Source organism: Sinocyclocheilus rhinocerous, unplaced genomic scaffold, assembly GCF_001515625.1.
Source record: "Sinocyclocheilus rhinocerous isolate Xijiao unplaced genomic scaffold, SAMN03320098_v1.1 scaffold50, whole genome shotgun sequence".
NCBI classification, from domain to species: domain Eukaryota; kingdom Metazoa; phylum Chordata; class Actinopteri; order Cypriniformes; family Cyprinidae; genus Sinocyclocheilus; species Sinocyclocheilus rhinocerous.
The window spans coordinates 1,751,943-1,779,580 of NW_015641057.1; the positions used below are offsets into that span (position 1 = coordinate 1,751,943).

At 37.8% G+C, this 27,638-nt stretch overlaps 1 protein-coding gene across 5 annotated transcripts in view; it reads left to right on the top strand.

Annotated features, from left to right (window-relative positions):
* LOC107754483 (testican-1-like) overlaps positions 1-27,638 on the top strand; it is a 216,949-nt gene that overhangs the window by 184,536 nt on the left and 4,775 nt on the right. For all 5 annotated transcript variants that reach the window (XM_016570945.1, XM_016570946.1, XM_016570942.1 and 2 more), the window contains one exon: positions 26,064-26,180. In XM_016570945.1, the coding sequence (XP_016426431.1) occupies positions 26,064-26,180 (117 nt within the window). The remainder of the gene's footprint in view (positions 1-26,063; positions 26,181-27,638) is intronic.

Here is a 27,638-nt window from a genome sequence, read left to right on the forward strand (position 1 = left end):
AAAATAATAGCTTTTAATCTTTTACATCTGCCTTAAGTTCATCTGTCCCAATACTCATGCAGGGATGAACCCTAAAAGTGCTGTCTTTTTTATTTGGTAAAACCTGTATGTGTTGAAACAGTTAAAAATATAATGTGATATTCTGTAGTTTTGTCTCATATTCATATTCATTCTTTGCTTTCATCTTTCTCTGCTCAAGTCCACACTAGACCCAATCTCCTCACACCTTCTCCAAGCAATTTCCCCTACACTTTTACCACCACTCACACACATCATCAACACATCTCTTCTCACAGGCACTTTCCCCACTGCATTGTAGAATGTACTTTAAAAGTGATAATAATTAAACTATTAAAACTTTTTTTAGGAATATCAAAAAATCCCCTTGTTTTAATTTTAATAATAAACTCTGGTTTAAACTCTTTTTACTCTGGTAAAAAAAAAAAAAATAATAAATTTGTGAATTTTAATTTTAAAAGATGAATTAAATGGTTAATGTGTTCTGCCTTCTTTTGATCACCACTATTTTTGATAATATGGCATAATAGGTGCCCTTTAAAACTTTTGTTTAATTAATTGTTGTTAAATAGTTTAACTTTCATGATTGTAATTAATTAGACATGCTTTTTTATGACAAAAAATTTATGAAACCACAAAAACCAGTTCAGAAATCACAGAATCCAGAAAAAAACTGATTTCATAGAGCCCTAAAAATTTAATTTTTGTTTAACTTTTGACTAAAAATTAATTTAACCAGTAAAGTAAAAAAAAAAAGAATCCAGAAAAATTATATATAAAAAAAAAAAAACAATTTAAGAGGGCCCTACAGGAGATTTAAATGTATGTGTTTAGCAGAGGCTTTTATCCAAAGCGACTTGCATGGAATCAAACCTGTGATCTCAACCAGCCGAGCTGTAGAAGCTCCTGGAGATGCTGGAAGTGAGAGACAACGAGGTGGAGATTATTACAGATGGAGCCAGAAGGGATGGAGATGGGCAATGGGGTTTGTTAGGATGAAAGGACGGATGGAGAGCAGGAGAGAGATACGATCTGAAGAGAAACACCTGTGAGATTTTTTACTCACAGCAGGAGAAAAAAGTGAAAAATAGAGGGATCACCTGAGAGAAACTACTGTAGAGAGATGAGTGTGTGCACGGCGAACAACACTCGCTCATTATGTTTTGAAGAATCGTTTTTCACGCTTTACACCACAATATAATACAACACACACACACGCTCATCTTTCTTCATTGGGCCTTAGAGGAAAAACAGCAATATGAGGCTTTCAGTGGAAAATCTGTGTCTGTGCATGTGAGTTTCTGGGTCATTCTGTTATGCAGAATATCTTCATCTCTCACCATGTGTCTTCATATGCTGGATAGAACAGATGTAAAACATATTAGTTTGTTTCCTTTCGTCATAATTTCACAATTAACCGAACACAAGGTATGGTGTCTCCAGGAATGAAAAAACAGCAATTTAGAAGTATTATCTAAATGAAATGTTTCCAGCAAGACATGTTTTCTTTGGAAGATTGTTTTAAATGATAATAAGTTTTCCATCCTGCTAGACTTTTAAAATGTTATGGATATTGAATATTTGGGGATTTTGAGCTTCAAGTCTTACTATACAATAAACTGTGATTTGCAAGTTTTTTAAAATGTTTTTAGAAGAAGTCTCTTCTGCAAAAATACAGTAAAACAGTAAAATTGTGAAATATTATTATAATTTCAAATAGCTGTTTTCTATGTGAATATATTATAAAATGTTATTTATTCCTGTGATGCAAAGCTGAATTTTCAGCATCATTACTCCAGTCTTCAGTGTCACATTATCCTTCAGAAATCGTTCTAATATTCTGATTTGCTGCTCGAAAACATTTCTGATTATTATCGATGTTGAAAACAGTTGTGCTGGTTCATATTTTGCAGAAACCATGAAACATTTTATTTGTCAGGATTCTTTGATGAATAGAAAGTTCAAACGAACAACATTGATTACACTTAATATTTTGTAACATTGATCAATTCAATGCATCCTTACTGAATAAAAGAATACAAATCTTACTGACCGCGAACTTTTAGATGGTAATGAATATACATTTCTCATTTTTGTCTTTTTTGGTGTGCCGATTCCATTTATTCCATTAAGTTGTATCTATAATATACAACCATTTATGAGCTTAATCTTGACAATGAAGGGCTTCAGAAGCTCATCAAACACAGATGTGAATGTCGGTGTATTTCGGGCTTCTTCACAACCCTGCAGAACATTCTGGAAATCCTGTAATTCCTCCTGAATCTCAGGTGCACCTGTCGAGCATTAATATGGCGGTTTTAATACATCAGAATAAATGTCACTGGAGTGTTCGACTCTCTCGTACTCATAAACACTTCATTTTAAAGGTCAGACATATCAATAGCTCTCTCAGGCAGGTTGATGTGATCCAAACATTATTCTTGTCTGTACTTCACATTAGGAGATGATAAATACGCTATTCAGCGCTGTTTGTTTACAGGTTTCATTAGACTGTGTCTGTGTTCATTTATTTAAAGGTGACATATCATGAAAATCTGACTTTTCCAGGTTTTAAGTGCTATAATCAGGTTCCCAGTGCATCTACAAACCAAGGAAACGTGAAAAAGATTAACCCAGTAACTTTGTTTTGGGAAGCCTTTTTCTGCAAACTGTAATGGCGCAGCTCTATTCTGGAAAAGGGGGCGGGGAGCAGCAGCTCATTTGCATTTAAAGAGACAGGCCCGAAAAACAGTGTGTTTCTGCTTCCACTCAAAATAGGCATTTTCAAAATTATATAATAAATTATCTGTGGAGTATTTTGAGCTGAAACTTCACAGACACATTCTGGGGACACCAGAGACTTATATTAAATATTGTAAAAAGGGGCATAATATGTATCCTTTAACACCAGCTTGTGTGCTTCTAATGTTTGTCAGAGTTTTTTTGCATCAAAATCAGCTATTGTTTTTATTTTATATTCTCTCTGGCTCATGCTACTGTAGCTTTAAGACTTATTTGTTGTTAACTGAGTGACAGTAGTGTTAAATATGCTTTAAATGTGGGCAGTCATATGTTAAGGAGATTATGTTTGTGACACCAATCATGATCGGTTTTGCATAAGACTTTACAATAAGATCCCATTTGTTGACATTAATAAAATAATAAATAATATAAAATAAAATTTAACAACATGCTTTTTACAGCATTTATTAATCTTTGTTCATTTTAGTTGATAAAAAAATGTTCATGTTAGTTTGTTTAATTAATGTTAACACAACTTTTGATTTTAAAAGTGTATTAATAAATGTTGAAATTAACATTTTTATTAATAAATACCAAATGGTTCATCTTTAGTTTGTTAAACTAGTGTAGTTAACTAAGTTTAACAAATGAAGCTTCAATGTTTTCCTCTTTATTCTGTGTTCCAGCAAACTTTAAAAAAATAATAATAATAATATTAAAGGGGTCATATGATGCTGCTAAAAAGAACATTATTTTGTGTATTTGGTGTAATGAAATGTGTTTATGCGGTTTAAAGTTAAAAAAACACATTATTTTCCACATACTGTACATTATGTAGGATTTACATTGAAACAATTTTCTCTCAGAAATTGCTAGTAAATTTTCCAAATAATTGCAAAGAAACAAGAAGTGACATTGAGTTTAACATGAAATTTCAAAGTAGAAACTGAAATAGTATTTTTCTTATAACATGCACTGCAATAACCTTTGTTTATAACTTTGAAAAATCATCTTTTAGAGTGCATGGTACAGCAGTATAATATTTCAGCATGAAATACATTTTTTGCACAATAACTCCTTTAAGAGCTTTAGTAAGTTTATGTTGTATTTCAATGGATTTCCTATTGATTCTGTTTTCTAGCAAAGCTACACAGTAAAAAAATTAATACATAACAACAACAATAATAATGTAGGATTTATTTTGAAACAATTTTCACTCAGACATTGCTAGTAAATTTTATAAATAATTGTGAAGGAATGGCAAGTAACAAGGAATTCAATGTCAAAGTAGAAAGACTGAAATAACATTTTCTTTAATATTATATTTTCAATAATGGTAAATATTATATTTCATATATGTTGCATTTTGATAGATTTCCTCTTTATTCTTTGTTCCAGCAAAGTCATAAAGCAAAGTGGTGTTTTTTGATCATATTGTACTTTTTATAATAGATGTTTTCGGGTTCTTAAGATAACGTGATTGCTGATTTGGTGTGGAAAATGTTTCACTCAGTTAAATTGCTAGTAAATTTCAATTAATTAAAAAGAAATGACAAGTAACATGTAACACAGTTCGTAGATATGGGAAGAAGGAGGCGGGAACCGGCGAACATTTCAACACTTTAATAATAAAAATAAACAAACAATAAAATGAAAGTAAGCGGCAGCCCCTCGCGGATGACTGCTGCACACAAAACACAAAATAAATTCCAGGCCTGGTCCTCTCTCGTCTTCCACTGTCGTCACTCCTCCTTTTATCCTTCCGGAGCTCCTCCGTGGATCTCGAGACCGGTGAGTGGCGCAGGTGTCACTCATTATCATTAAACTCCACCGGCCTCTCTCCGCTCCCACGGCTCTCGGCCCCGCCCCCGGCCCACTCGACACATAGCACATTGAATTAAATGTGATGTTTTGAAGTAGAAAGACTGAAATAGTGTACTCCAATAATCTCTTTTATTTGCAACTTGGAAAAATGTTTTGGTTTTTAACATGTTTGGTCATTTTTCACTTGTTTCCTGGTCCAGTGGGTGAAAATCTTGCATCTGCACAACTCTCCTCAACAAGACACATGATTTAGAGCACAAACGCTAAGTTTAATACTAGTACTAGTGATGCTTGTCTTAGCAAACACTGTTAATGAGACATTGTGGAATCAGTGCCATATTTAACTTACAGATCTCAGTACTTTCAGCAGTTTTAGTGGAACCACCTGAGATCCTGCACATTTGCATTGATCGTTTACATTTGTGTGTGTGTATTGAAGGTGACTCTTCTGCTTAACAGAAGTGTTCTGCCTTTGGACGTCCTACTTTATACTCTGATTACCCATAATTCAATGTGGCCAACACACACACACTTGCACAATTCCTGGTGGGAAGGTGTGTGCGTGGATGTAAAAACCTGAATTTGCATTGTTGCCAGACTTTATGAATCATCAGAAAACCGTGGTGCTCTTCGGTTCGTCATGAAATCTCGCGCACACACTGTTAGCGGCGGCCCGGAGGAATGCTGTGGACTTTGATTAAAAGAAGTAAAAGAGGCTCAAAGTTCAACACAGGGAAACTGAAAAGGGACAAAAGGAAAGCGCAGCTAATTAATTAATGATCTTCATTATCAGCATTTCCCTCTGTTAGTTCTGCTCGTTACGAGCGAGGAAGGACGATAAGTGAAGTAAGAGCTGGTGTTTTATTCTCCCTTTTTCTGTCTTTGACTGCAAGCCAATTAATTAATCAGACTTTTTTCAGATTAAACCCCCAATCATACATGTGGCCTGCAGAGGCTTCCTGAAAGTGTCAGTTTTATTTATATAGCGCTTTTTACATTACATGCAGATTTACAGAAAATGATGATGCTAATGTCTATAATATATTAATATCTTAATGTCTTATAGATGCATTTAGCAGATGAGCAGGAAAAAAATATAGTTGCATTTAGGCCCGGAGGAATGCTGTGGACTTTGATTAAAAGAAGTAAAAGAGGCTCAAAGTTCAACACAGGGAAACTGAAAAGGGACAAAAGGAAAGCGCAGCTAATTAATTAATGATCTTCATTATCAGCATTTCCCTCTGTTAGTTCTGCTCGTAACGATAGAGGAAGGACGATAAGTGAAGTAAGAGCTGGTGTTTTATTCTCCCTTTTCCTGTCTTTGACTGCAAGCCAATTAATTAATCAGACTTTTTTCAGATTAAACCCCCAATCATACATGTGGCCTGCAGAGGCTTCCTGAAAATGTCAGTTTTATTTATATAGCGCTTTTTACATTACATGCAGATTTACAGAAAATTATGATGCTAATGTCTATAATATATTAATATCTTAATGTCTTATAGATGCATTTAGCAGATGAGCAGGAAAAAAATATAGTTGCATTTAGTTACATTCATTTGAGGTTTGATATATAGTATATACCGCCTTACTTGAGTATACTGTATACAAATAGAGATGGATATACTTATATATCTAACTTTATACATTACATTTTGTGATTAAATCAAAAATATAATTTGATATATAGTATATACTGCTTCATGTGAGTGTACTGTATGTCTGTGAATAAAGTTGGTTATATATCCAACTTTATAGAGCCGTGCGATAATAGTTACATTTTGTGAAAAAAAAAAAAAATCAAGCTGAGATTTGCTATATAGTATATATCACCCTGTGTGACTGTACTAGATTTGATATATAGTATATAATTATACTGTATGTATGTGAATAAAGTTGGAAGTAATTAGATATCTAACTTCATATATAGAGCCGTGCGATAATATAGTTGAATTTTGCAACAAAATAAAGAAATCACACATTTTTTATATCGCTTTACATGACTATATGTATGCAAATAAATAAAATAGAGCTGTGTGATAATACAGTTTTCATTTTTGCAACAATATAAACAGTCACACAGCTGAGATTTGCAATGTAGTATATATCATTTTACATGAGTATACTGTATGTGGGTCAAAGATGAAAAAAGGTGTTCCCTATCGATACTTCACTTGTACTGTGTCGCTAACATGATATGGAAAAAAGTCATTTTTTCTCCTAAAGCAGTGGAACTGCAATGGCCATTGGTTCGTGCAGTGTATTATAAAACAAACCAATGGCTCGGCAGCGGGGCAGAGCCTTCTGGCTATATAAGCGGGTGTTTTGCTATAGGATCCTCAGATTTCTTCTCCTTTAGCGACGACTGCAAGATCTTCGCTCTACGAGACTCGAAAACCTTAGCCATTGAAAAGCCTCACAATGGATTAAGACCTCTCTGCTTGGCTGACTCGCTGCTTTCTCAGCTGTTTCAGCGTTTGCAGCAGCCACGGTCTCAGCGATCCCCTGCCACCATCTGGGGACCTAAAAGAGCTTTTTAAAAGAGCAAATTTGACAGCATTGTTACAAATGCCGTTTCGCCACTGACGGTCACGGGGAGTGGGTTTCATGCTTGGGAAAAGCCCATGCTGAAGCGGCACTCACAGAGATGGAATGTCCTCACTGCGAGGACATGATTCTCGCCTCTCTGCGCTCGCGGATAGCTTTCTTTTCAGAGAGCGACTCCGCCCCTCACGCCCTCCCGTTTTCTTCCTCCAACGAGACTGCAAAGAAAAAACAGCGGGGCAGAGGAACTCAGCGAACAGAGACGAGTGAGCTCACGTCGGCCCAGCCCCCGCATGCCTCACTCTCTCCACATAGTGAGGCTTCTCCTGTCCTCTTCTCTCACCCAGACCAGTCTCATTTGGTGAGAGCGAGGATGATGCCCTGGATGACAGCATGTCATTGGCTGCCTCAGATGCGGAGGAGCTGTTAGGCTTGACAAATGACCCCACCCCCCTGACGTCTTCCAAGCCCAGCGAAGCCAAGACGGGCATGAACTTTTCCGCGTCCTGTCCAAGGCTGTGGAGGAGCTGGGCTTGGAGTGGTCTCCGCCGGAGGAGCCCACCCGCAGCCGCCTGGATGAGTGGTTCCTGTCGGGGCACCATCAGGCCCCTCGCCAGCGAGCCTCTCCGTTCTTCTCAGAGGTCCGCAACGAGCTCACTAGGTCGTGGCATGCCCCCTATTCGGCGCACCTGCGTACTTCCGCTTCATCCGCCCTCACCTCGGTCGACGGCGCTGAAGAGAAGGGGTACGAAAAGTTGCCTCCCCTGGATGAGTCAGTGGCTGCACATCTCTGTCCAACCATTGCCATCGGCTGGAAGGCAAAGACCACCCACCCGTCCAAGCCATGTAGGACGATGTCAGCCCTTGCTGGACGCACTTACTCCTCGGCTGAACAAGCGGCCTCGGCGCTCCACTCCATGTCAGTCCTTCAGGTCTTTCAGGCCAAACTCCTCTCTTGCATGGACTAGTCTGGCCTTGACCCCGCGGCACTTAAGGAGCTGCAAAGTGCGACCGAAGTGCGGGACAGGAAGAGGAAGGGGCTAAGTCTCGCTGCAGCCAGACCACCCCCCAAGCTGCCTCTATTACGCCTCCAATCACCCCGTTCAGTTCCGGGTGCCAAAGGTGATGCAAGGTGTTTGATGCAAATTCTGGGGCCGTTCAAGTGCCCAAGCAACCATCCGCTTTTATAGCGGGCAAAATAAAACACAAACATTTGCAAAAAGAGAGCAGGTTTCCTCTTCCGCTTATCACGAGTGCTGTGTCCCCGCACAACGACCAGTTACTCAAATTAATCCAACTCCTTTGGGCATAATAAAATTAAATTATTCACTTCAATTTGCTCGAAGACCCCCGCGTTTCAGCGGTGTGGTTCCCACCTCGGTTCAGAGCAAAGACGCACACGTCCTGCGTTCTGAGGTGATGAATTTACTGGCAAAAGGAGCCGTGGAAATGGTTCCTCCAGCTCAGAGCGAGTAAGGTTTCTACAGTCATTACTTCCTCATCCCCAAAAAGGATGGCGACCTGCGGCCCATCCTCGATCTCAGATGCCTGAACCGCCCCCTTATGAAACGGCCATTCAGGATGACTACATTAAAGCAGATCCTCTCGCCCAGGGGACTGGTTCTTTTCTCTGGACCTGAAAGACGCTTACTTTCACATCCAGATAGCCCCCATCACAGGTGATTCTTGAGATTCGCCTTCAAGGGAGTGGCTTATTAATACACGGTCCTTCCCTTCAGACTGTCTCTGGCTCCTCGCACTTTTATGAAGTGCAAGGACACGGCTTTTTCCCCTCTGAGGCAGATGGGAATCCGCATTCTCAACTACCTCGAGGACTGGCTTGTCTTAGCCCATTCGGAGGCAGAGCTGCTGTCTCACAGATTCCTCCTCCTCAGCCACTTAGAATGCCTGGGACTCAGGGTCAATTTTGCCAAGAGCACACTGTCCCCAAGCCAACGAATTTCGCTCCTGGGAGCAGTTTTCAACTCAGCCCAAATGAGGGTGGTAATCGCGCCAGAGCATGCTTCGTATGCGGCTCCTTCAGTACAGACTGAAACCACGGGTTCCATCCCATGCATGGCGTCACGGACGCCTATGTATCAAGGTGTACCAGGCCTGTGTAACAGCTCTGGCCCCTTGGAAAGACTCTCAGTGGATGGAACAGGGCGAGGCCCTGGGGACGGTCTGCAGGAGGAAGGTTGTCTCAACAGATGCTTCCAACATGGGTTGGGGAGCTCTGTGCAATGGCAAACCGACTTTCGGCCATTGGTCAAAAGTGAAAGGAGGGCTACATATCAACTGCCTGGAAATGCTAGCAGTATGTCGGGCCCTTCAGATCTTCTTGCTGGACCTAAAGGGACACCATGTGCTGGTCCGCTCGGACAGCATGACCGTGGTGTTCTACATAAATCGCCAGGGAGGGCTCTCCTCAAAGCGCCTCTTCATTCTGGTAAAGCGCCTCTTGGAATGGGTTAAGCTCAATTTGCGTTCGCTGAGAGCAATGCACGTACCCAGCAAATTGAACCGAGGAGCAGACATGCTGTCACGGAGCAATGTCCCCTCAGAGGAGTGGATGCTCCATCCTTAGATGGTTCAGAACATCTGGGAGATCTTTGGCAAGGCAGAGGTTGACCTCATCGCCTCAGAAGACAACTCTCACTGCCCAACTTATTATTCGAAGGACAGGGACGTATTGGCCCACGACTGGCCCAACCTCCTCCTTTACGCTTTTCCCCCGATCCCCCTGCTCTCTCAGGTAATCAGTCGAGTCAGGGAACAAGAACACAAGGTTTTCCTAGTGGCCCCGCTCTGGAGAAACCAGCATTGGTTCTCGGAGCTGTCTCAGCTGCTAGTAGCAGCCCCGTGGCCCATCCCCCTGAGGCGGGATCTCCTCTTTCAGGCGAACAGGACAATATGGCACCCCCAGCCCGAGCTGTGGGCTCTGCACCTCTGGCCTCTTGATGGGAGCCTGCAGACCTCCCCGAGCGTGTTCTAAATGCTATCTCTGAGGCTAGAGCTCCGTCTACAAGACGCCTCCAAGCCTTTAAATTGTCAGTTTTCTCCGCCTAGAGCTCAACCCGCGACGAAGACCCAACTTCCTGTGACATATCAGTGATATTGTCCTTCCTGCAAGAGCTGCTGGATAAGGGACGCTCCCCATCCATGCTCAAGGTCTATGTAGCAGCTATAGCGGCTTCCCATGCTCCTATAGCTAGCCAATCGGTGGGCAGGAACAACTTAGTTGGTTCGTTTGGTTCATTTGGTCCGGACCAAAAAGGAAAATGATACATTTGGTCCTGGTCCACTTAGCGTTCATATTGGCATTTTTGACAGCGAACCTAAAGACACCGAAACTAAAGGCATAGTGATACGTTCACAACCTGATTGGTCGGCTTGAATAACTTATATATTGTGACGGAACTTACCGAACACCCCAAACAAAAGGTGCGTTAGACTTAAAGCGGCGCCGCGGATGTATGATATCAAAGCCCCCAATAACCGTTCGGTCTGCTCAGCGCCGCTTTAAGTCGAACACACCTAATGCCACCTGTGGACTAAGCGCGCTTTTAATCTTACGTGTACATATAATTTTATTTTCACCACCTGCAAACTCACAAGGAGCTCATAAAAGGCACTTTACCTCATCGTTGCTCCACGTTTGCCCTCTGCTCATTTTGTTTTGGTTACACCGTGTCGTCAAATCATGTCGCATAGCGTCGCATCTTGGCATTACTTCCTGTTTTTGGTTCGTTTAGAAGTATTTGGTCCGTGTTGCGTTCATATATCATTCGAACCACACCAGAGTTCGTTTGGAAGCGGACCGAGACCCATCTTTTCAGCGGTCTCGGTCCGTTTGTTTGGTGCGCACCAGGGTTCGGATGGCAGTATTCACACTTACTCAAACGAACCGCAGTAACAGAGCAATCGCACCAGAGTTCGTTTTAATCGAACCAAACATGACAAGTGTGAACGCACCTTTAGATAGGACTTGTTCTTGTTTGAGCTGCCCGGAGGCGTTGCGAATATGGCGGCCGAGTGAACAGACTTTCCTTGAAAGGGACTTTGGTTTTATCTGCACGAGTGGCCCGAAAAACATCCCACGAGTAACCTAGAGCGATTAATGCGATGCAAATATTTGCTTCGCTTTTGGTGTGCACACACCATAACAGCTGCTTTAATAATGGCACATTAAAATAAGCGTAAAATTAAATAGGTTATTTCACACAAACATTGTGTAAATATATTATTTAGAATTTTATTAAGACCCATCTTTTTAGCGGTCTCGGTCCGCTTGTTTGGTGCGCACCAGTGTTTGGATGGCAGCGTTCACACTTACTCAAACGAACCGCACTAACAGAGCAATCGCACCAGAGTTCGTTTTAATTGAACCAAACATGTCAAGTGTGAATGCACCCTAAGACATGGTTATATACCTAAGGTGCTCTCCACTCCATTCAGAGCACAGGTTATTACACTCTCTGCGCTTCCTCCCTCAGAAGTTGAATTTACTCTGCCCCGTCAGGGCACTGAGAATTTACATTGATTCTGTCCCGTTTAGGCAGTCGGAATAACTCTTTGTTTGTTTCGGTGGCTGCACCAAGGGGCATCCGGTCACGAAGCAGAGACTGTCTAGGTGGATAGTTGATGCTATTATGCTAGCATACTCTTCCTTGGGCCTGCAATGCCCCATTGGAGTATGAGTCCACTCCACCAGAGGTGTCGCCTCTTCTTGGGCGTGGTCTAGCGGTGTGTCTATCGCAGAGATTTGTGCGGCGGCCGACTGGGCCTCGCCGTCCACATTTGCTAGGTTTTACAACCTGGACATCCCTGCCTAACAGGCGAGGGTCCTTTCTGCATAGTTGACACACACCTGCCATAGGCAGGACCAGCTCTGAGCAGGGTTTGGCCGTAACACACTCAAAATCACCAGGATTGCTTACTTGTACGCTCCCAGCCAGCCTTTAGTGCCAGGGCAGTACGAGTCTTCGTGGAACAATCACCCAGGCCTCTGTGACCTCTGTGAGTTTAGCCCGTTTTTGCCTTGAGGGGATTTTTCATTATACTTGTCCCTCTGGGCCCCTTAGGTGCATAGGGCAAGTTATATACTTAGTCATTCCTCTACCATAGCATGGCATGATTGTACTGGTTCCCATAGCATCTTAGCGACACAGTACGAGTAAATTATCGATAAGGAACGTACTCGGTTACTAACATAACCTCGGTTCCCTGAGATATGGGAAAGAGTACTGCTGGCCGTGCTATATAGCTGCACGACTCAGTCGAAGTAACCTGAGGATCCTATGGCGAAATGCCCGCTTATATAGCCAGAAGGCCCCGCCCATTCTGGCGGGCTCTAGCGGGCTTCGTGGCCATAGGCTCATGCAGCTCCACTGACAAGACATTGGTTCGTTTTATAATACACTGCACGAACCAATGGACGTGCAGTTAAACTGCATTATTGAAAAAAAGGCTTCAGGTTTAGGTGAAACAAGGACTTTTCCCATAGCATCTAAGCGACGCAGTACTCGTTCCCATATCTCGGGGAACCGAGGTCACGTTAGTAACCGAGTACATTTTCAAGCATCAAAACAATAAAAGTTTAATGCAGCTTTCTGTTTTTTTCTTTGTACATTAAAATGTGCACTGTTTAATTGTATTTTTTTCTGAGGAAAAAATTATGACTATCATACATTTTTACTATGATTTACAGAAACCCACTAAATGTCATTCATTGTAACAATAGTTAATATAACAAAAAGCGCCCAAAAACGAATTGTCATTTAAATCTTTACCAGTCTTTGCCACTATCACTAGGTTCTACCCATTTGTCAGCAAGAAGTTTTTATTATTTAAAATATAATAAAATTTAGTATGATCAATCTTTCTTTTATATATTTTAATAAGAACATGGTAGAATAAGTATGTTGTTTAATGTCTACATAAATATATCTGTTACGATGAATAGAGATGGAACATAATTTTACCCATATTTTGATATTTTATTTTCACAAAAGTTATTTGAAACATTAAAGTAGACACTTTACCTGCATTTGATATGCTTTCTGTGTATATAGAATCACTTTATTAAATTTAATTTGATGCACCAAAATTTGACGTCTCGTCTCTGATGCATGTATGCAGGTAAAGTAGGAAGTACTCAAACTTTTAATATATCCAAGCGATACTGTAGTTTACAATAGTGTGTGTATTATATTGTAGACTGCATTCATTTTATTCTGTTCAGGTTATCAACCTGTAAAAATATACTGAAAACATTTTCAAAATTAATAAATTCCAGCCACCTCCTTCATATATTCAATTGGGAAATGAATAAATGAATAAATTATGAGTGTTAGCACAACTGAAGGATTGTATGTCTATATACCTTGATGTCAATCGTTCAGCTGAATAAATATTGAGAATATGTCTTTGCAAAGAGTTTGTAGTTGTGTGTGTTTGTTTGATAGTTGCGTCTCAGGAACACATAATGTTTGTCTGGCAAACATCATAATATTTTACTAATTGCACATAACTAATTGAAATGTAAGGTATAGGAAGAAGAGCTTGGGGCTTTTGGGAGACTGCTTGGATTTTTCAGCTCGTGAAATTCAAATTGTTTTCTGAAGTGCAGAAATTACATTCTGAGCTGTTTTAATTCGGGCGTAGTTTGAGTTTGTTTGGTGTTTATTTGTGCTTGAGCTTCTCGGTTTGATCCACTTGTATTTTCCAACCTGCTGATCTGTGTTCCGTCACGAAACACCCATAATCCTTCACCCTGGCAGGAGATGAATCACTGAAGATCTGAGTTTTTCTCAAGTTCATCACTCTCTGAACCGTTCCTGTTCATCCACTGGCCACCCACCAGCCGTGAGCAGCACGAGCGCATCGTCCTCTGCATGTTCACACGCTCCTGCTGCTCCTGCTCACGGTCTGGATGAGATCCTGAGCCTCCAGAAACACAGAAAGAGAAAGAGAAAGGTTTTTTGAATCATTGACAACACCCACTCAACATATGCTCCTACCCAGGATGCGCACACACACGCTCGCACGCTTGATTTGCATTTACCGAAACTGCTCGGTTAAAGAGATTAATTCTTTTAACCAGATTCCCAGTTTCATTTTAATTAAGCAGAGCTCCAGGCAGAGAAACGCAAACATGCCAGAGTGACGGACCTCCATCAGGAGTTAAATCTCTGCAGCTGTATGTCAAAGCCCTCCGATAAGAGCAAATTAACTCTGCCATCTGTCTGCTGGAGAACCTTGCTGAACGTCTGGGGCTGAAGGGGCTACTTTAAAATGTAGTATAAAACTTGCATCAGTAATCCATATGCAAGTAATGTTATCTGATTACCAAAATGCACACAAGAGAAAAGTAAGGATTTTAATGTCAGCAAAACAGGGCACTTTAAAAAAAAATCTTTATTATTTTCTTTCTTTCCAAATTACAGTAAATTTTTTCCTCCACATTCCATTTTTTCTGCTTACCCCCGCCCCCCCCCAATTCAAAAGCGTCTTAATTCTGTTTTAATTGTTCAATTCATTAAAAAAATTAATAAATAATGATTTAAAAAATAATTTAAATCATTTTAATTAATTAATTAATTGAAATCTACCAAGATCAATTTAACAATTTATTATATTACACATTTAATAAGTTTAACAAAAATTAAGCAGTCATTTTATTTTGTAGGAAAACAAAGTGCTGAAAAACAGTGGTCTACAAAAAAAAATAATAATTAAAACGGAAAAAAATTATTATTATCTAAATAATTACGTTTAAAATAACATTTTAGTATTATTATTATTATTGTTATTATTATTATAGTGTTAATTTGAAATTTGAATATTTAATTGTATTGTATTAATTGTAATTGAATATTATTTTCAAAATACTTCATGAACTAAAATTTTACATAAACCTCAAAACTATGAAATTAAGTTAAACTCTAAATATGTCTGTTCATGAATAAAACTTTGACTGTAATTACAGTAGGATATGCAGATCCCTGGAGAAAATACCCAAATTATTATTATCTGGCAAATTAACATAGTCAAATGAGATTGTAGCGATGACACATTTCACTCGCCATCACAAACTCTCACTGTGTGTGTGTTCATTCATAACACCATATGGGTCATAATTGAATTCAGATGCATAGCAGCAGGACTTTAACTCTAGATGCCCTTTTGACCTTTGAGATCACCTACCTGTGCTGCCACACCTGTGTTTTGCACCTGTTACCCTGACAACAGTCCAGTAACAAAAAGATGTGACCATGGCCGTAGGTTCTGCTGTCTGTCAAATTCATTTCAGCAATACAAGCTTTTGTTCGAGTCATCTGCGGGTGAGTTTGACCATCAGCCAACAAGAGCCCAGAGACTCACTGATTGTGTTCATACAATGAAAGTGAACAGTGACTAGACACTGTCAGAAAGGACAGAAACACCATAATCATAATAGTCAATATGACTCATGCACTGTACTCCAAACCTTCTGAAGCCATATGATGCAACAATTTTAAAGGGATAGTTCACCAAAAAATGAAAATACCGTCATGTCGTTCCAAACCCGTAAGACCTTTGTTCATCTTCAGAACACAAATTAAGATATTTTTGAAATCCAAGAGCTTTCTGACCCTCCATAGACAACAATGGAACTTCCACCTTCAAGGCCCAGAAAAGTAGTAAAGACATTGTTAAAATGGTCCATGTGACATCAGTGGTTCAACAGTAATGTTATGGAGCTACGAGAATACTTTTTGTGCGCAAAGAAAACAAAAATAACAACTTTATTCAACAATTTCTGCTCCTCCGTTTCAGTCTTTGATGCATGTTCACGAGAGTACCATTATTATTATTATTTTTTTTAATTTAAAAATTTGTAAAACAAACAAAAAAAAATTATGTATATATTTGTAAAAAAAAAAAAAATCTATATAAAAAGCATTTTATTTCAGCTAGTTTCCAAGGTTGGTTGCTTGGTTATTAATTCATTCAACCAACTTCAGCTATAGTTGCCAAGTTAAAATTTCTCATTTTTGTTTAGTTTAAGCTGAGGTAAATTAATAAATATAAATAAATAAAAATAAAATAAAACTGTAAAAACTGTTTATTTAAAATACTAATAATGATGATGATGATGATAATATAATCAACAAAAATGTAAAAAAATAAATAAAAATACTAGAGCTTTAACTCAAACTGAAAACAGAAAATCTAAAAATGAATTAAAAATAGAAACTATAATAATATATCAATGATATTAATACAACATCATTATCCACTGACAAATGTTTCTCAAATCGCAGTTTTGTTTAGTTCAAAACATTCAAACTTGGTCATTGTCAATCTAATATCAACTTATGCCACTGACATCAAATGTATTAATTAAAAATGTGCATATGCAAATTAGAAGCACATATTCACGACTTTTATTGTGCATTTTTATCATCACTGGTTACCATATGTTTTTATTGCTTGGTGCAGAACAGTGTGAACATGGCGTGAAACATCTTATTTTGTGTTGCATAAAGATAGTCAGGCGAGTTTGAGTAAATGGCTGTTTTAGTTTTAGATAGAACAAAGTTTGTGTTTGGTTGCTTTCTCTCCTCCTCTCTCTGTCTCTGGGTTCATGCAAATGTTTAGTCTGTGATCTGTTGGCCTGTTCTTTCCTAATTAAACAAGACTAAATCATGCTCGTTTAGCCTCTTTAGAGAGCAGAAGTCTCAGCGTGCATTTAAAACTCTTTTAATACTGCAGAATGTAATACTGAACTTTAACACACACCTCCACATTTGTCATCTGAAAGCTCTTATTAAACTGTTCAGCTGCTGGGATCTAATTTAAGTGCATAATGATATTAAATGATCATAGATTACAGTGTGTGTGTGTGTGGATTAAAAATAAATGTTTAAAAAACACTTGAGTGCAAGATTTGTTTAGAGAAACATCATCATGTTGTTCCAAATCCGTATGACTCTTTTTTGAAACACACACTTATTGGCAGAATATCGAGCTGTTTTCTTTCTTACAGTGAAAGCAAATGGAGACAAATGCTGTGGAGCTCCAAAAACAACAAAACACTCCATAAAAGTATCATATACAAAAAAAAAATTGGTATAGGAAAGGTTTTTAATCAGAAATTGGTAGTAAATTGCACAATTAATTACAAAGAAATGGCAAGTAACTTTTGAAGTAGAAAAAATGAAATATTTTCTTAGAAAATGCAGGGTAATTTTAGTATTAAGATGCTATTAGTTTTCTTAAATATTTTGAATATTTTTATTTCTTATATTTTCTGTTTTCATTTTAATTTTAGTTAAAGCTTCTTGTCATTTTTATATTTTTTAATGTCTATAGTTTTCACACATTTTTATTTCAGTTTTAGTTTAATTGTTTTAGTATATCAAGTTAAACTAAAGGAAAATAAGAAATTAAATAGAAGAAAAAATATATATATATAAAAATTAAATAAAACATTTTTATATTTTATTATATTTTTGTATTTAGAACCAAATATCATGAATATATTTCTGATCTTATCAGATAAGATTTGAGAGCTATGCATGGGAGAGTTTTAACAAATGCACTGTAAAATTACTTTTCAAAATTGCAAATAAAATAAAACTATTGGAGTACATTTGTCAAAAATCTTTTTTATTTGGTCATCAAATAACCTTGTAATAATCACAAGTTCCAGGATTAATTTCCTTGTATGCACAAAACACACACACACACACACACAACGTTCCCAGCCTGTTAATATACAATATAGTGGCATTCAAAACTTTAATTGGAGTACATTTTACAAGAAAGTATTGTTGCTGTCTTTCTACTTAAAAATTTAATGTTGAATTCAGTGTTACTTGCCGTTTCTTTATAATTATTTGTGAAATTTACTAGTGATTTCAGTTTTAAATAAATCCTATTACTTTATTAATTAATTCATTCATTAATATATTTATTAACTTATTTGTTTTTATTATTTTAATTGATTTTTCAGTGTAGTGATTATAATTTGGATTTGTTCCTCACACAAAGTCTGAGGTTCAATAGTTCAATATTAACTATTGTAATCATACTTTTATAAAGCTTTTTGGACTTAACAGCCTTGGTCAGCATCCACTTTCATTGTAAGGATGCACGCTGGTGAGTGAACGGTGACAGTTTTCATTAATATGTGATCTATGCTTTTAATTAAATGTTATAATCTATCTCTCACGCTCTATATGTGACATCAAACGGTCGATCTGATGTCATTACCGCTGACCCAGCAGACGGAGAGAAGCGTTTTGTGTGTAATCTCGCCCGTCCCGCCGTTAATCACTCTGAGAGATGGTTTTGGGAGGATTAACTAATATCTACATATGTCTGAATTAAATGCGTTCATCATCTCGTCTGGAGCGGAGCGTGTGAATGGTGACTGCTGCTGTTAGCGTTTATCTTTAAAGACGAGGACGACTGTCCCGCGTGAGCATCAGCAGTTATCGTTCGCAGCGTACAGGAACAATCAGAGCCTGGCGACAGCGGCCTTTAATTACTGCGACAGCGCGACACGTCAGCACCAAAACTCACCTGTCAATCAAACAGAGGACTAGAAACCTCTCCAGGTTTTCAGTGTAACCCTATAGGTTTGCTTGATAAAAATCAGTAAAGATTTGACAGCAGAAAGACACTAAGCACAAGCTGAAGGTGGACGTTTGTACAATTAAACTAAAATACCTTTTACTTGCTAAAAAAGTCTAAACTATCAGTCAGATGACAAAAGGTCTGATTGTGTGCAACAGGTTTAACAGTAAAGATTTGATCACGTTGATCATTTAGTGGCCTTAGAAATTCATTTAAGTTTTTCCATTGTGCTGTAGATATTGAAATCGGTGTAAGTTTAACTGTTAAACATGGTTGGATTTCTCCCAACAATAGTTCTTTGAAGTACGTAATGGAACTAAATTGAACAACTAGTTAATGCAGTGATTTAATTAGACTCTCTGCTGTAATTTCTCTCACCAGTCCTGTGATCTCGAGCGAAACCCGACATTACAGTCCAGAGAACATGCTGTTTAAAAGCAGCAGCAATGCGCCGCCACCTCTGAAGAGACTGCAGCGGATACCATGGCCTCTGGGAGCACAGCAGCGAACACTGCTACCTCGGGAGGTTCTGCAGCGTAAGCCGCCACCTCTGGAGATGTTGTAGCCGGTGCCGCTGCCTCTAGCAAATCGGCGGTGGAGTACGCGGCCCAGATACACAATAAAGCAACCCCCCATATGGGAAGTGCTGCAGACAGGGGAATGAGTTCATGAACAGAACGGTTAGAGTGAGTGGGTTTGGGGATACCAGCTGTGCGTGCAGACACCAGCGGTGCATCCCTCACACTGGAAATCAGTGCTGTGTGCAATCAGTGCAATGAATGATGGGATATGTAGTCCAGGGTGATATGCAACAGAGTGTCGTGCGAGAGTCAGTGAAAATGGAAAGGGTGACCTCTGATGGCTAGCAGACGGAAGTTCATGGACCGGATACATAACAACTACATTAATTCAGCAGGACACATTTTCCTTATTTTTTTTTCCTTATGTTATAAACTTAATGGTATTTATAACAGAAAAATAATGAAATAGAAAAAAAAAAACAATTCATTGTGGTATTCATCTAAAACTAATAGCGAATAAAATTGGACGTTTTGCATGCTTGCCGTTAATTGCATATACAGTGCCTTGCGAAAGTATCCACACCCATTTTTTTTCATGTTTTGTTATGTTGCTGCCTTACGTTAAATTGCTTTAAATTACTTTTTTCCCCACATCATTCTACACTCCATACACCATGGCAAAGCAAAAGACAGGTTTTTTACATCTTTGCAAATTTATTAAAAATTAAAAAACTTAAATGATTCCATTGCATAAGTATTCAAACCCTTATCTGGGACAGTTGAAATGTAGCTCAGGAGCATTCATATTGCTTGTAGATGTTACTACACTTCAAGTGAAGTTAACCTGTGGCAAATTCAATTGAATGGGTGTGATTTGGAACGGCACACACATCTTAATAAAAGGTCTAACGGCTGAAAATGCATAGCAGAGCAAAAACCAAGCCCTGAGGTCAAAAGAACTGCCTGTAGAGCTCAGAAACAGGTTTGCATCAAGCCACACATCTGAGGGAGAGTTCAGAAACAATTCTGCTTCATTGAAGGTTCTCAGAATCATGTAGCCTTCATTATCCATAATGGAAGATGTTTGAAACAACTAGAACTCTTCCTAGAGCTGGCCTCCTGGCCAAACTGAGCAACTGATGGAGAAAGGCCTTGTCTAGACTGGTGACCAAGAAGCTGATGGTGACTCTAGTTGAGCTCCATTATCATATGTGGAGACAGGAGAAACATTTACATTTACATTTTACGTTCAGTGGATACTCTCCAAAATGGCGCTACGGTGACTCGGAGGAGACGAATTGTTGAATCAAGTTGTTAATTTTGTTTTCTTTCCGTACAAAAAGTATTCTCGTCGCTTCATGAAATTCAGATTGAACCACTGATGGCAGATGGACTATTTTGACGATGTCTTTCATACTTTTCTGGGCCTTGACAGTGTTATTTACTTGGCAGTCAATGGGACAGTCACAAGCCTCCTGGTTTTCATCCAAAATATCTTAAATTGTGTTCCCAAGACGAACAAAGCTTTTACAGGTTTGGAACGACATGGGGGTAAGTGATTAATGACAAAATTTTCATTTTGGGGTGGAGTAACCCTTTAAGTTGCGTTTAATCACGAGCCACAGCCTGGCCTTGAACCCAATCAAATATTGCGTCTGCCCCCATCCAACCTGACAGAGCTTGAGAGGTAAAGAGGCAAGGAGAAGAATGACAGATAATTGCCAAATGCTGATGTGCAAAGCTTGTCACATAATACCCCAAAAGACTTGAGGCTGTTAAGGTTGCAACATAAGGCAGCGACATAACAAAACGTGAAATAAATGAAAGTGTATGAATACTTTCGCAAGGCACTGTATAAGTTGCTTTGAAATATAAGTCGCACCACATTTTAGATGATAGAACACAACTTAAATATAACCTATATAAAACAAACACAATAATTGTTGTTTATCTTTAATGCTTTGATTATTGTTGAAGTGTTATGAAAGTGAGAGAAAAAGGTTCACATGCAAGTTTAAAAGCAGATATCAAAGAAAACTTTACAGCATGAACATGGACAGAGACTAATGCTGGTTTCACCTTCATTGTTGTATTCCTGTGCCCTTTCTCTGTAAACTCAACAGAAACACACAAAACCAGGCCAGAAATGTGCTTTAAACAAGTACACAGACATGAATGCTTGGCCAGTATATTAAAATGATGTGTTCCTGTACATGATAAACCTGCATTGAGGTGCAGTAGACTTCAGTTAGAGTCAAATATCTGACACTAAATGTTATGTTGTTAACTCTTTCATTTTACATTTAGTTTAATGAATTGTTGGTTCATCATGACAGTATTTGATCAGAAAGACAATCTGACCACAGAAGAAGACGGGTTGCATGTTTGCATAAATGTGTAGAGTATGTTTCTAGCCCAGTGTTAATTTTGACAGCAAATTTTGATTTAATTTTAGTCATAATCTTTTGACTAAAATGCCATTTAGTTTTAGTCATATTTTAGTCATCTTTTTAGTTTTAGTTGACTAAATATCATACGATTTTAGTCAACTAAATCTACAGTAAAAATGGGGTTAGTTACAGTGTAATGCATTTATTAAGCATTTCTCTAAAATTTCCAAACTCATTATATAGGTTTGATATTAAGGTTTTATCATGATAGACACCGATTTAACTGCGGTGACACACAACATGCCTTTATGTTAAAATTAAATAAAACCACTTCTCATAAGGGAATATGAACATGGTTTTATTTTCAATGAAATACCAGTGGTTATATAAAATGCATTCTTTATAACAACTTGCTTACAACATTCTTCATTCTTTCAAGCAGACATATTTATTACTATAAATAAATTTAGATTCATCTTTAAGGCTACTAAAGTTTTTCAGTCAAGAGCAGTGAGTGATTTTCTGTCTTTGTGTATGCTTCAGTGTCTGCGCTCAGAAAACCAGACCAAATTGAGTTCTCTCTTGCGTCGTCAGATTTATCCATATGTCTGCTCTTCTCTTACTCCCACATATTGACATTTTTGAACGTTTTATGCGACGTGCAGCAAGTGTATGTCAGCTTATGTCCCGCCGGTTCATATGTACGCATCTAACCTCCGAACCACGCAGCAGATTCGTTCTGAATGAATCTCTTCCCAAATCGTCCCTCCCTAACATTTACGTCTCGTTTTTATTCATTGACGAAAATATCAATACATTTTCGTCATAGTTTTTGTCATTCAAAAAGAGTTTTAGTTCGTTATAGTCTCGTTGTCGTCAGTGAAAAAATATGTCGTTGACGAAAATGATTCCTCAACGAAATTAACACTGTTCTAGCCACACAGACACAGCACATTTCTATTTCTAGATGAGTCTTTTTTTTCTTCTCTGCTCTCAGATCTGGCTGTTTATCTGAGGAACAAGGACAGCGCTGAGAGTGTGTGTGCGTTATCGCTTTCTATCAGTCAGGTGGCTTATTCTGAAAAGCCATTTCCCTCCTGACACTCGCCAATTTCCAGTTTGCAGCTTTGCACTGATGTTCGTGGAAATAGAAGTGACATGTTTCTGTCACAAAACTATAACAACACAATTCAGCTGAATTATTGCACTTTAAACACTTCAGTTTGACTCCTGCAGACTTCCACCTTTATACTGAAGTTAAACATGCGCTTGTTCTGTGTAAGAAGATGCTTTCACTGAGGTCCTCTCCGTAAGCGCAGCAGTGTGATTGCACATTGTGTGTGTTCAGTGCTGGTCTATTGTTTGGAGACTTTGGCAGGCGTTGACAGCAGAGCTGTGTGTCTGTCTCTGGTTAAGCTGCAGCGTGTGTCGTTTCATTAGGGTTTATCTCTGTGTAGGTTAATTACATTACAGGCTCGTTAGAGTGCGTACACAACACACATCAGTCGCCATGGTAACGAGACCCATTTTACAGCACTTCATGGTGCACCATCAAAGCCTTTACTGCACTTCCTCCTCCTTCATGAAAGTCTTTGTCACATGACTGCAGTCAAGCACACTCGTCTGTAGAGGTGAAGTGTGTCGTCTCGCAAGTGCCGTTACTAGATGGAACTGTAAAAATAAAGAAAAATCAGTTACACACATCAGAAAGCTGATTTATTGCAGTCTTTTTTATCTTATCTTATCTTATCTTATCTTTCTACAGAACTGCTTGTCCTGTGTAGTGTCAAGGGAATAATAGTGCCTTTATTATTTTTATTTTATTTTATTTTGTATAGATTTTCCAAGCTATGTAGGTGTGTGGGGAAACAGGAGCCTATATATGTGTGTGTGTGTGTGTGTGTGTATATATATATATATATATATATATATATATTGTATCGATTTTACAAGTTATGTAGGTTTGTGGGGAAGCAGCCTACATTTACTTCGCACTCCCTGATTTTCTTCTCAGCTGTTTCATAGATTTACTGCAGTCGCCGTTTCAACAGTCTCAAAGAGTTTCAGTCAGCTGGTTAATCTTCAGCTATTTCTGAAAATAAAATCAACACTTTATTAATGTTTTCCCAGTCCAGCGTGTTTACTGGCCGCACACACAGAGAGACACATGCTAAAGGTAATCTCCATAATCCTCCCCACTGGCACAGTGTGTTTCTGCTGCTTTATGAATAGTGTAAACCAGAGTTATGATTGCAATACAGACACACACACAGAGATATGATGCGATGTATCATAGCACAGATATATCAGCAGAATAGAGGAATTACACTGCAGTGTTATCTGGTTCCTGCTCAAAGGTGTGATTCACACAACTACCAAAATAATCCAACACTCTCAGATATAGAGACATACAGGATTATATAGAGGAGAATGTGTGTGTGTGTGTGTGTGTTACAGTGCTGTAAGACTGAATATAGACCAACAAAACAAGACTTTGCATTCAAAATTAAATCGCTTCCTTTGCAAATAATAGAGATGTTTCTTCAGCTTTGGCTGACAGATGCCCTGTTTTAAATCATCCTTTAAAAAATTAAAATAAATGCGTTTGTATGGATATATTTTTGCCAGTTTTTTTATATATATTTAAAACTCCTTGCTGTTTGTGATGTTTCTGGCTTACTAATCATCTTTTATTTCTAACTGTAAGATCAGTTATATTATATTATATTATATTTAGTGCTGTCAAACGATTAATCGCATTCCAAATAATAGTTTTTGTTTACATATGTGTGTATACTATGTATATTTATTATGTATATATAAATACAAACACATGCATGAATATATTTAAGAAAAATATGCTATGTTTACATATTAAATATATTTATATATAATATAAAATATAAATATATAAATGTATTTACATGTAAATATTTTCAAAATATATACTGTATGTGTGTGTATTTATGTATACATAATAAATATACACAGTGCACACACATATATTATGTAAATAAAAACTTTTATGTAGGATGCGATTAATCACGATTAATTGTTTTACAGCACTAATTATATTTATTATATTATCTATTTTAATTTTAGTACAAGTTTATGTAATTTTGTTTTGTTTTTTATTGTTTTGTAATTTTTAGTACATTGTTTTACATATAGTATATATAGTACATCAAGTTAAACTAAATGAAAATGATAAATGTTGTAACTAGGTGAAATAATGATGTTTTTTATATTTGATTTTATTTCTGTGAATATTTATTTTATAAGTAACTAATAAACTAAGTATTTCTGAATATAATTTTATAATAATTTATAAGTACTTAATTTATAAGACCAGCTGATTGGTCTATGAGGTACTTCCTGTGTAGACAGGATGTTAGTGTTATTTTTCCAGTTTTTCGATAGCTCAGTTCTGAATTCGTTGTTAAACATTCAAATGTCAATTAATTCACAAGGAGTCACGTGACCTTATTCCAGCATGGCAAATCTCATCGAGGAAACAACATCATTTTATTCATGTAGTTCATTTGGAGCAATTCTCTGAAACAAGCCCCCATTACGGCAAAAACTCACATTCTCATTACAGTGAAAGTGTCAAACAGCCGCCCTACGGCGCTCTTCAATTCCTCCTCGTGAATTCAGACATGTCGATTCAGATGAGAATTAATTTAACATGCGACCTCGATGTTTGTCAGAAACACTAGCGTATTCGGTCTGGAATATTCTCCTGGGCTTTTAGGAGAAAATCACTGACATTTCCGATTCAGACGGCAATAAAATCACAGACCAGCAGCTGTAAGAGCTGAAATTACCTTAAACAATCACAAAAAAACAATTACCATCTGAATAAAGCCCTTGATTTTATTCTGCTGAGGCTTCCCTGCTGTTTCAGTCACTCACACACTTCATAATAACAGAAGAATCACGAATGAGAGCTTTCATATCTGTTATTTCTTCTAGATAGCATTGAGATCTTAATATGAACAGATGATTTCAACTGCTCTACATTGAATTCATAGCTCTAGGCTCTAATTAGATGACAAGTTACTCATTTAGGTCTGGGATTTTAGGTGAAACATATTTTATTGACAATAAAAGTTAACTCCATTAAGTTTCCAGAGCCGTGAAGGAGAAACTTTTGTGGAATGAAATGTTCTTCTGATCTCTGACCTGTGTCTGTTGAGTCTCTCTGTTCAGGGACTGTAATTGTTTCTGTGTAAATAGAAATGAGCATTGTTTGGAGAGCAGAATGTAATCAGAGTTCCTCAGTGTGTGTGTGTGTGTCTGTGTCTCCTGCACAACTATTGTGAAGTCAGACAGATAAATATATCATCAGCTCACAGACGTGCTCATTTAAATGTGTGTTTGTGTGTTTCTGTAGGCTGCAGCGATGCTGATTTGAAAAGTTTAGCATCCAGACTCAAAGACTGGTTCGGGGTTTTGCACACGGACGCCAACAGAGACCTTAAGGGCACCACGAGTGACACTGCACAAGGACGTAAGCGTGTTTATGTGTTCAGATCAATCTCAGAGTCACTACCACTTTATTAATGCTTTTCTGTCCACCATATATGAAGAGTTCAGATGCAGAAGCCTCTAAGTGCATTTTTATCAGGCTCCTGTGTGTAGGTTCAGTAATTTCACTTGAATAGGCAATGAATAGTTTTTTTTAAATAACTGAACATAAACATAGGAGCCTGATAAAAATGCTCATTTTAGAAGAAAATTTCAGACGGCACTTAGAGGCTTTTGCATCTGAACTCTTCATATTATTTGTTATTATTTTACTTGTTTATTTTACTTGTTTACTTGTCTGTGGAAATCTGCAGAGCTTCACATATTTGTGTTGGGAAAAAAATGTTGCCTTTGCAAATGACATAAGTTTAAGTTGAGGTACTAAACTTACTAAAATGGAAATATAAAAGCTGCAGATTTTCTGTCAGATCTAAAATCTACTGACAGATTTTGTCACAGTAATGTAATTTTTCTGTTCTCAAATATGTGAAGCTCTGAAGATTTCCACAGAACTGGTAGTAGTACACGAAACGTTATGTTTATTGTGTTACATTTACTGGTTTTAAGAGGTTAAAATAAATAAGTAAAGAAAATTAAAACGTTTAAACTGAAATGTTTAAGCTGAAGTACTATACTTACTAAAAGTAATAAAATGGCAAAATAACATAATAATAATATTACTGAAATAAATAAATAATCATTTTAATTCACCTGTAGCAAATTTGCTCAAAAGGGAAATGTATATAAATAATTACAGTTAATTATGATTAATTACAATTATTTATATCAGCTGCCAGTAGTAACTGTAGCAGAATTAAATTGCCGTCAACCAATCTGTTCGTCAAGCGAACATTCAGTGTAAGTTCATATCAACTCTAGGAGGGATATTTCCGTGACCACAGAAAATACTTTCATACAGTATTAATGCATTAGAGCATGTAGTAAGGATCAAAATCGTAAAGGGACAATTAATTTGCAAGGCAGAATCAGAAACTCATGTAATTTGTGCACAGGAGTTTTATTAACTAAACACTAACACAAACTAGTCTAACAAACAAACAAACAAGCATACATACACTCACACACACATACAACATACAAAAGAGGAGCTAAAGTGGATGAATGAAGCCATTAGAGAAACCAGAGAATGCAGTTATGGAAAATGAGTCAGAACCACCTGAGTTGAAAACCATCAGTGCCGTTTTACAACGGGGTCTACCACTTATACTAAACCTCTGTTTCGTTTAGTTAAATGTACGATACTTGCGTTGCCTTGGTAGTTGAACGAGTGTCCGGATGCAGTCTCGGATGGAAGTCTTGATGGTTTCAAGGTTTTGGTTTGAAGAGTGATGAATTCCAAAGATGTTCTGACTCAATGGTGATTGGGAGTTTCTTCCCAGTGGAAAGTGAAAAAGAGCCAAGAGAGACATCAGCTGAGATC